At 41.3% G+C, this 11544-nt stretch overlaps 1 protein-coding gene across 1 annotated transcript in view; it reads right to left on the bottom strand.

Moving 5' to 3' along the window:
* Nucleotides 1-1284: 1284 nt before the first annotated feature.
* Nucleotides 1285-11544, bottom strand: part of COMMD1 (copper metabolism (Murr1) domain containing 1) — a 56536-nt gene continuing 46276 nt past the window's right edge. Inside the window, exon 2 of the mRNA XM_009993432.1 lies at nt 1285-1414. Within this exon, the coding sequence (XP_009991734.1) occupies nt 1307-1414 (108 nt within the window). The 3' untranslated portion in view covers nt 1285-1306. The remainder of the gene's footprint in view (nt 1415-11544) is intronic.

Genomic DNA, 11544 nt, shown 5'->3' with positions numbered 1-11544 from the left:
CTCCTTAGAAGCATTAGCCTGCTCAGAACAGCCCCTCCAGGTCCTGCTGCACTGACAAGCCAGTAGACGTGCTTATACATCCTGCTGTGGAAAGGCCAACAAGGTTGCACCCCTGAAAGGAAACATCTGAAACTGAAAACATTTCCACTCAGTGCCCTTCAGGCAGAAGGGCAGTGGTTGCTCTGCAGTCTGGCATCATGACAGAGAGGTGTGGGTGCCCACCACAACCCAGAGCTGCAGCAAACTGCAGAGTGCAGATCATGCAGACCTATATGTACCTTATCTGCTCTTGGCAGCTTTCTTCACACAACTGTTTTATTGATAGGGCTTTAACCTGCCAGGTTGTCAAGGGCACACACTAGAAATCCTGGGCTTAACCTGGGGCTTTTTTTGAGTTCAAGATGAACAGCATGACAAACATGACTAAGAGCACCCAACTGTGCCCTGACAAAACACTGTCCTCTTGAATACACTGTGCAGCTCAGTGCCAGGGCTGCACCACTGCAGCCTGAGAGCTGGAAGGTGGAAGGCCTTTGGGGAAGCAGGTCAGAAGTGGCTTTGAAGGCTCACCAGCAGGCTGCTGAATCAGGTGCTTAGCACATGCAGAAAAGCTTTTCCATTTAGGAAACCAGTGTAACCTCCCACAGCCCAAGAGATGTTCCCCTGTTTGTTCCCTGCTTCCCCATGGCATCAGGTAGGTGTGACTGAATGGGCCAGCAAGGTTGGCCACCTCACACCCTTGAGAACCACTTAATCCTCAGCAGCACTGAGGCTCACAATTACCAAAATGTATGGTTGTGTCTCTGCTCCCTGAACTTGCTGCACTTGCTGTACTCTCCCAGGCTTTAAACCCTAAGCAGGCAGACTTCACACAGGAGAATTTGTCCTACATATCCCATGGTTTGGAAGGATAAACATGAGTCCCCTCTAGTCTGCCTGCTTCTTCTGCTCATTTCTCCTCTGCCACAACTGGTGAATTTACCTTCGCTGTTCATCCAGCCCAGTATTTACAGCATCTGGGAGACTCAAAAATTGATCAAGGGGAAAAAGATAAAATCTACACTACACTCAGAGGCCTGATTATTCAAAGCTTTATGGAAACAATACTGGCACCGCCCTGGAGAACAGGCCTGGAGGAGGGGATGGAGAAAGCTTCACAGTGTGACTTCGCCCATACTTGGCTGTGAACGCGTTGTGCAGTTATAATTGGGATCTAACAATCATCACCCATTTTATGGGCAGAAACAGGAATTGCAAAGAAGTACTGCGGGTCATTCATTTTCTGAGTTGCAATGTCTTTATTTGGTTAAGTGGTCTGGGTCAACGAAGTCATGCTCTCCTCTATTTCTGAGAGTTTCTTCAGCATCTGGCTCACCTTGGCCTCATCAAACTCCAGACAGAGAAACTCCGATTCCTACAAAACAAAATTGCAAGAACAACAGTTGAGAAACACAATGGCTTTTCAGGCACACAATGGATGCAGGATAGTGAGCTCTGGTTTCCGGATGATTTGTGTTCCATGTTTCCTTTTTTCATGGTACCACTTAAAAAAACCTCACTGGACCCAGAGGATTTGCCATACATACACTGAGCAAGAACAGGATGTGCCAGCACGGCAGTCAGCAGCTGCTAAAGAAGGATAAGCTCTGCCTGCCTTTCCCTTCAATGTAGGCATAGGTTTGGGTCTCTTCTTAGCTGCTTTTGCAAAACTTGTAGGAATTTAATTATATCTGAGACTTCGACTAGCCTTTCACATCCTGTGATCCCCAAAGCTGTTGCTGGGAATGCTGAGAACTGCAAAGCTGTTGGAGCCACTGCATGAAGCTTGTCATGTAGGAAAACAAGGATCCAAAACACAGTCTTGCACAGGACATTCTAGTCTGGAAATTCTGAAGCATTTTATATTCTCTTAAACACAGGCTCTAGTGTCAATATAAACTTAGAAGCAAGTTGAGAAGCAGCACTGATTTGCTCTGAAAAGTTGTCACATCTTAAAAAGTAGTTATTCTCCAACAAGATGAAGATGGTTAGTAAAAGGATCTTGTCAGAAGACCAGAAAATAAAGAATATCTATATATATTTATTTTTTTTTAAAAAAAGAAATATATAGGTGTGTGTGTCTGTGTACAAATGTATATAAAGTTCAAATAATATGTGTCACCATTTGACTCAGGTTCAACAACAATGCTCTCAATCCCCTCCCCCTCCCAGGTAGGGAAGGAGAGAGAGAAAAAGAGAGAGACTTTATGGGATTGAAAGCTAAACTACATTGCTTTAATTAAACACTAATGATAAAAGAAAAGGAAGGAAAACAAATCAGTAAAAGGAAAAGTGGCTTCATCCTGGGTCAAACCAGAACAATATGGAACCCATAAATAAACACCCATGTGAAAATGCCCCCTGAGATCTCCAGTCCATTAGCCTTACCTACTGGTATGTCTATAGTTACAAAGTATTTCCTATGGTGAGTCTGCCAGAAGAAACCTTTGATAATGTCAGGAGCAAGACTGCATACTAAAGGTCATTCCAAGTGAAGCAACACCAGTGATAGAGGAACAAACCCAAAATATTTGGAGATGAAAGTGCAGCTAGTATGGTGGAATAGTTTTAGCAATCAGAATCAGTGTATATCCCCTGAATTTTTATAGGTAACATGGACCCTGTGGTGCTTAAAAAAGCAGAAGGAATCTCCAGATCTCACCCATTTTCTACTAGACTAAAATTTCTACCACTATTTCAAAATAGGTTTTTTCCATGTAATTAGTATCTACTCAAACCACCAGAACTTCATCCTTTACGTTTATGGAATTAATATTTAACACACAAGGATAACATCATTGGACAAATTAAACTCATCAAGTTTTGCTAAGTACATTTTTAGAACCATGACAAGCATTTTCCCCCAAGCATCAGGAATAGTTTCACCTTCTCCTTCTCCCACAGATTCCTGTGCTGTTTTGTTTCTCCTAAGAACCAAGCCAGCAAGAGATACGAACCAAAATGCTGACAGAGGCAGCAAGGGGATAATTTTGTGTGCAGTCACCACAAAAGGCACTGCCAGCAAAACACTAATGGGGAAGGAACAAGGTGCCAGAAGTCAAGTCATTAGGAAACTGAGCATGAGAAGTGCATGGAAAGGTCGTGCTGAACATGAGTCACACGGGGACCACAGCTCATGGCAGAAACACAGTGACTTAAACCTTAAAACCTGCCACTTTCTAAGAAACAGAACCTGGTCAAATGAGAGTGGTGTGCACGTTAAACTTTCTTCGGCCTTCAAGTATCACTGTCTTTCCCTTAATGCTGGTACTTACTGTCCTGGTCAGTCACTTACCACAGCTACACTAGATGAGTCTGTCTTCCTGAAATGTTTATTATCTTACCTGCTAGTGACCAAATTAGCCAAGAAACCAATGTGCAGATATCAAGATATGTGTTTAGTAAACGGGTGCTTCTGATAAGAAATGGAGAACTTCAACTGAATGAAGTTTCAGTAAAGTTCAGTAATAGTCATGCAAATAAATATAACCAATTCGAATATAGGGATTATTACAGGCCTTCATCTGAGCAAACAGCTATACTTACTTATAAACAGCATCCTATTGGAAACTATTACTGTAGGTTGTGAGGGTTTTTTTAAAATTCATTGTTCATCTCAATAATATTACTTAGTACATTCCAAAACATCACAAAATAAGCATTAAACATTCAAGATCAATAACACAAATAGGAAGTGTAGGACTTGGAAGCAAGGACTTTCTCAAACTGTTTTTCTTGTCCTTGGGAATGATTATCAACAAACACATCTTATGGAATATACTTTGTATAAAATAGCTCTTCAAGCTTAATTACATCAAAGCATAATTACAGCTGGTCACTATGCAGAAAGAAAATGTTTGGTGAGGAATTTGACAGCTAAACTCTACTGGGCAGTAGGCTTTCTTGTAGTTGCTTGTCTGATTAGGAGTGCACTGAAAAAACCTAGGTCAGATCTGCCTGAAGAAGATGTTTGCAGGAGATTGCATAACAAAGCCTGAACAAAGCCCTGAGACATCTCTCTATACATTCCTTGATTAGGAAGCACTGGAAAAGTAAAATCTCAAGCAATCCACCAGTTAACCCCTGAGGCTTTGTGAAGCATTGTGCTGAAACCAGATCACAGACCATTGCTGGAGTAAACCATTCTCCACTGAAATGAGCAGAAATGGGCAGCATGAGCCCAAATGGAGCAACTGCTGCAAATCAGGACTGCAAAGCCAATGCCTCTTCACTTCCTCTGGCTAAATGCCCCAGGTTTTAGCATCCTTGTTTTCCCAGGCCTGACCAGAAAAAAAAGTTCTGAGTTCACTTTTACAGAAGAGCTATTGTAGAAGCCAAAGCTGCTCTTGCCAATCTAAAATAATCCCAGCATTTGTAACATATTACAAGTCCTGTTTCACAGACAACACTTGAAAACAGCTCTTCTGTCTGTAACCTGACCTCTCCTTCCTCAACACGTCCACCACAGCCACCAGCTAATTTCTAACTTGACCTTTCAGGGAATGACTGGCAGCACCGTGCTCTGCAGCCCTGGGTTGTAGTCCTCGACAGGACAAATTCACAGGCCAAATTCCTGTTGAATTCCGTGGCTTTCCAGCCATGACAGTGCACCCCAAGTCACATGAGCCCATCAAGACTTCCTCAGCTCTGGGTTTGCCCATGCAGCCAGTAAAATCTGCAATAAGCTGATTTAATGGCTTAATCACACAGTGTGAGAGGACAGGAGAAGACCCAAGTTCCCAGCTCGGTGGAGATGTTTTTGCACAAGCCTAAGGCAAAGGAGGTGTGGTTTTGTATTTTTTTTTTTTCCTAATCAGGTTTTGTCAGTTAAAAGGAATGCAAATGGAGCAAAAGGACTCTCTTGGATTAGAGTGAGTCTCTTCAAGCCACTTCATAGAAGTGCTCATAAACCATACTTTTATCTGTATAGCAGCTAAAACTCTCCAAAGTGGACTGGATGGTATCTGAGCAGTTATCACACTCTCGCATGGACCAATCTAAAACGTGATTGAAGGCTGTAAATCAGGCTGCTCAGAATTGGGCTTTACTTTTATTTAATGCTTCATTTGTTTATATCCTCCACAAAGTTCTGAAGAAAAAGAAAAAAAGGAAGAAAAGAGAAGACAGAGCTGTGAAATTAAAACTTCCTATCACTCCCCTAAGGTGTTCTCTGGGAGCAGGACAAGTTTGGTTTCTCTGCTCCTCAGCAAGAAACAAGGCATCCCTTGTGACACCTCCTATTGTTAAAAAAAAAAATTCAGCCCACTTGGATCCCTTGTAGTTAAGTGAAACTGCCATGGAACGAGTCATTCATTGCCCTGAAGACACACTTGTCAACCAGACCAAAATCTGGGCTCAGCTCTGGGCTGAGCCCTTCATGGAGATGGACACAGATTTACGAAAAAGGCGTGTGTTGAGCTCCCACGTGTGCAATGGGAACAGCACATGCATCCCCACCTTCAGGTTGGGAAGTCAAGCTCAATGCTCTCAGAAAGGTGTGGGAATGGACATCTCTGTCCTGCAACCGTCTTGGTTTTCTCCCCACATGCTTTCCCACCCCTTCTCCTCCCATTTCCCTCCTGAGCCTGGGCTATAAAAAGGAGCTGCAAAATAAACATTTAAGAAACACAAACTCCCCCCAGCCATGGCTTAGGTCTTCTAGGGTTTTTTTATTTTTCAAGAATAAGAGAGAGCTGCAAAAATATTTATATGACACTTAGAGAAGCACAACTTTCTGTATCTCAGTAACTACACTTAAAAGAAAGTATTTTTAGAAAACAAATCCTCACCCATGGAGACTGTGCTGAGTGACCAGGGCTGGAGAAGAAACCTCAGTGACAACCCGTGATGGGCAACCACCAGCCAATGTGCTAGTCCCATGCATAAAAGCCTTCTCAACTTGACACAGTGCTCCTAAGAGTATTAATGGCTCTCTGCAAAGGAATTATCCAGTCTTCCCTCCTTCCCCTCACTGTGGATGTACTTTGGGAGGAAGTATCAGGAAAATGAACTCTTCACCTAGTGAAAAACACTAACTTTTGAGGCCTGTGTGTAAACACAGGCAGACAGACAAACAGGTATACACACAGACTTCTGTACTCAGGCAGTTGTTCCCCCTAACAAGGGGAGTGGTTTCTTGGGTCTTAGATACAGGCAACACAGTCATTTGCCCCAGAGAGGCCAAGATTCAGTGTAATTTCATTGCTCTAGAAGCTTTTTTTTTCCTCCTGGCTTAGATTTTGCATTAAGATTAGGACATTAGATTTAGCTGCCCTCTGCATAAGTAAAACCCAAATATGTAATGTTACAAGAAACACAACTTGTCTTCAAACATCCTGGTAACTTTCACTGTGATTAAGAACCCACATTAATTTGCAGCCTTTCCTATTTATTTTTTTTTGGTCAACAAAGACATTAAGTGGTTTTGGAAAGGATTAACTGATAAAACAGTTCTACATCCGCAGTTTGCATTACAGCTTGCTAGGAAGGAAATCCCGTTATCTTCATCAACGGTTTTTGATACTGCAGTGAGTAAAGTGCTTTAATTATGGAGAGTATTTGTCTTAATTAAAAGAATTGCAGAAGCCAGAATGTCAATAAAATTATTAACAACAGTAGTAGAGTTCAGAAGTGTTGCTTCTTGGGGGGGGAGGGAAGGGCTGAAGCCCAACTATTCAGTGATGTGATTAAAATAAAGCAGAACTTATTTATGCACTTCTTAGCCAGATGTATGCAAGAGTGAATCAAATACATTTCTGGCATAACACTTTCTATAGAAATTGATTTTGCTGCTTTTTAGCAACTTCTGAGCTCCTCATGACAAAGCAATAAATACCAAGTTTTTTACTACTCCATGTTACTTTTCCTTCCAGATCACGGAGTATTGTGCAGCCAAGCAAATGTCCCACCTCCTCTATTAACCAGGAAAAACACCAACTATATATATCACCTAAGTAATTAAGTGGGTTGCTGGTAAACAAAGACTCTGGAGTCATGACTGTCAAACCTCTCCACATTTTATGTGAGTTTGGATAGTAAAACCAGCAGGGAATACCTCCAAAATGATATCATACTCTACTGTAATGTGCTGGGAGACAATCATATACAGCTGTGCACCTGAACAGCTGCCCTGGTCTCCTCTGCAGAAGGGGCCAGGAGTTATCTGCAGATTGCATCTGGCTCATGTGCTGATCTGCGGCAGGATGTGTGTGGCAGCTCGGCAGGAGCCTGGGAAGAGATAAGGTGGTCCCTGCCAGCCCAGCAGGGTTTCACCACACCTCCATGGGTGCTGTCAACTTCCCAGCAAATGAATCTAGCTGCAGGCACCCTCCTGCTGCAAAGGTAGGTGCCTGGCACCTTGCTGGAACAGGCTTGTTCTTTGTAGCAGGAAAAAATACTGAAATATACAGAATGACAACAGAACAACTGCCTTTGGAGGATTTCAGGCACAGTTACACTTCTGAATAATATGTGCCTTATATTCAGAACAAACGCAAGGATATATAAAGCCACATACATTACAAGCTAACCAATAATTTTCTTTCAAACAGAATTATTTCTGTAAACACGTACCTAAAAACCACCTTTGACTTTTATTCTAAGCACACTGAAGAAATTGTGGGTTTTGCATATGACAAAGCAGCAGGGTTAGGGTTAAATCAGGGATGTATTAGCATCAGATTAATACCTCACAATTCACAATGAATGCAAATTAGGTTGCAAACAGGGAAGCTGGCAGAAGGTAAATAAATACAGTACAGGGGGCCAGTCAGTAAAACATCACACAAGCCTGAGCTTGTGGTCAGCTTGCAGCACACTGGAGTGAGCACAACAGCAAACATGCACGGGAATTCAAGCACCCTCATCTTCTCCAGCAAAACTCACAAGCAGAAACAAATGTCACTTTGCTTCCCAGGCATTAATTAAACAGAAAAGACAAAATATTGATTTCTGAGTAAATCTATAGTCTATGAAAGAAATATGTATTTCTTTATTAATTTTTGCAAACCAGTATTAAGAAGCTGCTTCTCTGGGGACAAAAGGAAACATATGCATGGGTTTAGGTGTAACCTGCTTCAGCAGCTGGAGTTAGGATTACAAAAAGTCTTCTGGTTTATCTGAAAATGTCAGCTCTCCCATTTCCTCTAAATCTGCTAATTCCATTTAAATACTACTTCAGTAAAACACTTGTAGGGACTACAAGTCCCAAGTGTAATAGTTCTTCAATAGGAAAATCGATAATGGGCAACTACCTTTCATTTCATACCTTCCCGTCCTTACAGAGGTACCAATGCTCCCTGAGGGTGCGCTTTGCTTTCCTCCTCACTGGCTCAGCAGCAGAGCAGGTTTGGCCTGTGCCAGCATGGTCCAGCTTCCCATTCTCACAACTAAGACCTGCACATTCTCAGTTAGCCCTTCTTTTTAATTTCTTAATCACGATAAGGTTATACCTGTAGTTTAAAAGAAAGTGTCTGGAAGCAGCCAGTGAGGAAATGTAGAAAACTGGCAGAGGGGTAGCATGGACCTGCCATGATAACTGTATACCTTAATTTTGCAAGTTAAAAGAAATGCAAACCAGTCAAAGTCATTTAGACCTTTTGGCACTGTGATGGCACTGTGCCATCAGTGTCACTTGGCTAAGTTTTTAAATCAATAGGTTTAAAGTACAAAGTGGCTTTGGCCATTCCTCAACACTTTAGTGCTGCTGGAAGCAGAGGTATTGGAAAATAATGAGATATTTAGAATGATGTGGTTATTTTGTGTAAGACGCACTCTGTATATATATACAAGTTCAAATTGCAGTCAGAGAGGCACACAGTAGCACAGCCAGCACTGAGCAAGGACATCCTGCAGTAACTAGGTCTTGAAGAAGCAATTAATCAAGAGGCTTAAAGGGTGTCTCCTGTAAATCACCAACTTGGCAGAGAAGACTTCAGGTCTATATGGATAATTGGACCTAAGGAACGCAGGAGGTGATAAAGAAGAAACAAGATAAAGGAGATTGACAGCTAAACCAGTCCCAGACAGTTGAAGCTGTAGAAATTGTGATATTGGGTCCTTTAGGTGAACTTAGCTCATTGTAATGTCATAATACTAAAAATCACACCTCCAGGTCAAAAAGATCCCTGCCCAGGTGAAGACCCTTCCCCTGAGCATGTGTGACAGCAGAAAAAGTGATGTAACTATATTTAAATCACTAACCAATCACTATAAGGAGAACGGACTTGGAAACTTCCTAACTCCATGGTTTTGTGTATAACTATGTAATGAAAAACCTCCTTTGGTGTGCTTGATTTGTGGGAAGGCAGAAAGCACCCAGCTTTGCCCAAACATGCAATAACAATGTCTCCTTCTTACAGGTAGTCTCTGTCTGCGTTTCAGGAGCTATCTTAAAATGGTGTTGGGGGAAGCAGAGGCAGCTCTAAGGCAGCTCCCATGAGATGCCTGCAGGGCCCACTGGCTCCAGTGTTAAATGGAAGCTGGCAAATAGCTCCAGTCATGGCAGCAGGTATTAATGGCATGCTCCATGTTAGCATTATTTCTCTAACACAGACAGAAACAATAAGATATTACCTTCAGGATCTACGTGGCCCTGCTTAGGGGCTTGCACAATAAACAAATGCAAATCTTAACTAAAAAAAAACAAAACACAAAACCAACCAACCAACCAACCAACAAAAAGCAAAACCACTCTCCCATATCCCAACATAACCTGAAATTCAAACTAGAAATTAGACACTTTTAAAACAGTGCAAGAATGCAATTTCCTTAGAAAAGGCACATCTAAAAGCCCTTTTTGCAATGATGCCAAGCTCTGTCACAGAAGCTGCCAAGCTCCGTTGCAGAAGCCACCTTTCATCATAGACTACCCTTACTGACTCACTACTGTGGGAATCTGCTATTCTACTGCCTGATGGCAGAAAATAAATAAACCCTGAGAAATAAACCCTGATAAACTCAGCTCAGCATTACTACTATTACTTCCTTCCAAACCTTTATCTGGAAGACCTCTCCTTCATACCTGGTGAACATAATTCAAGTATGACCTACCACAGTATCACTGGGAGGCCTTGAAGGGATGCCTGGTTAAGAAGTACTGGGTTTTGTTCTGCTACATGTCAAAATAAAAAGCAAGCTACATTTGGTCTTATCACAGACCAGCAGGGTGGAAGATCCTCCCAGCACAGAGAACTTTCTTAGTGCTCCAGGTTTGCTTCTTGCTCATGTCATCCTAGCAGGCCTAGCAGGAGAGTGAGACAGAAATGACCTGCGCAATTCATGCAAAAAAACCCCCAGTAATTTAAGATAATGCATTAATTACCATGGCAATGTTCTCAGAAATAGGAAAACAAGAAAACGATTGGATTTGAGCTTATTTGTACTTCTTCAAGAATCAGGACAATACCACATTGAGCAGGGTGATTCACTCTAAGTGGAAACACTTTGTGTCAGATGTTTATGAGAGCAATTCATTTTTGCTGTTCAGGCTCTCAGATTAGGAACACCTGATAAGTGATAAAAAGGAAAAAAAAAACCAAACACAACACTGCCTGGACTGCCACAAACCAATGCAGGGTGATAAAACTACAAGAGGCCACACTGAATCTCCTATCACATTGCATCAATTGTGATCCCAGTGGACACTTCAGAAGTTATTTTTAGATTCATTAATATTCTGCAAGATACACTTGTGCATAAGATAATGACAGTGTAGCCTAGATAATTCCAGAAACATTGGAATGGATGGCAAGCCACTGATTTCATGTGACCACATTTCTGACAATAGTAAATTCGTTATTTTTTATTCAATTCAGAGCTATTTTTGCAACAAACCTATAATCATGGCTTTCAAAAACTCAAAGATAAAGTGCAATTAATTTCCATAATCCCAGATTAAATAAATCACAAATATTTGTAACTGAAAGTGCCTTCTAATTCTTCTATGTTATTTTGGTATTACATGAACCAAGAATCTCTTAAGCAAATTATTATTACATCCACACGGGGAAAAAAAAAAAAGTTAACCCGCTTGCAGGTTTTTTAATATTTTAATGTATCACCAAGCCTGTAATATCACACATTAAATAGATAAAGGATTGTAGATACTGGAACAATTCCAGGAGCATATGACTAGGTCTCTGATATTGCACATCAAATGTAATGCCATTGCTTTTATGATATGAAGCTACTGAAAATAGTTCATCTAGTACTTTATATCTTACATGAACAATGACTATTTAAGGCTACAGAGATGCACGTGCTTTAACCAGCTGGTCTTAAGTGTCTTTTGGAAGCACAGCTTCTTTTCAAAAAGTGTTACAGACAAAAAAAACCCCACCCAAATAATATTTTAAATAATATTTTAAGAATGAAAAAGAAAAAAGACAACTTAATACTTGTATGCAAACTTTATATGCTTTCTATACAGCTATGCTGTTTGCAAACTGCTCATATTAACCTGCAGTGGTTCCTGTGAGCCTTCCACCATCCTCTCGCTTTTATTTT

The sequence above is a fragment of the Chaetura pelagica genome, unplaced genomic scaffold (assembly GCF_000747805.2).
Source record: "Chaetura pelagica isolate M959 unplaced genomic scaffold, ChaPel_1.0 scaffold472, whole genome shotgun sequence".
NCBI classification, from domain to species: Eukaryota; Metazoa; Chordata; class Aves; order Apodiformes; family Apodidae; genus Chaetura; species Chaetura pelagica.
This window is presented reverse-complemented; position numbering and strand designations above follow the sequence as displayed.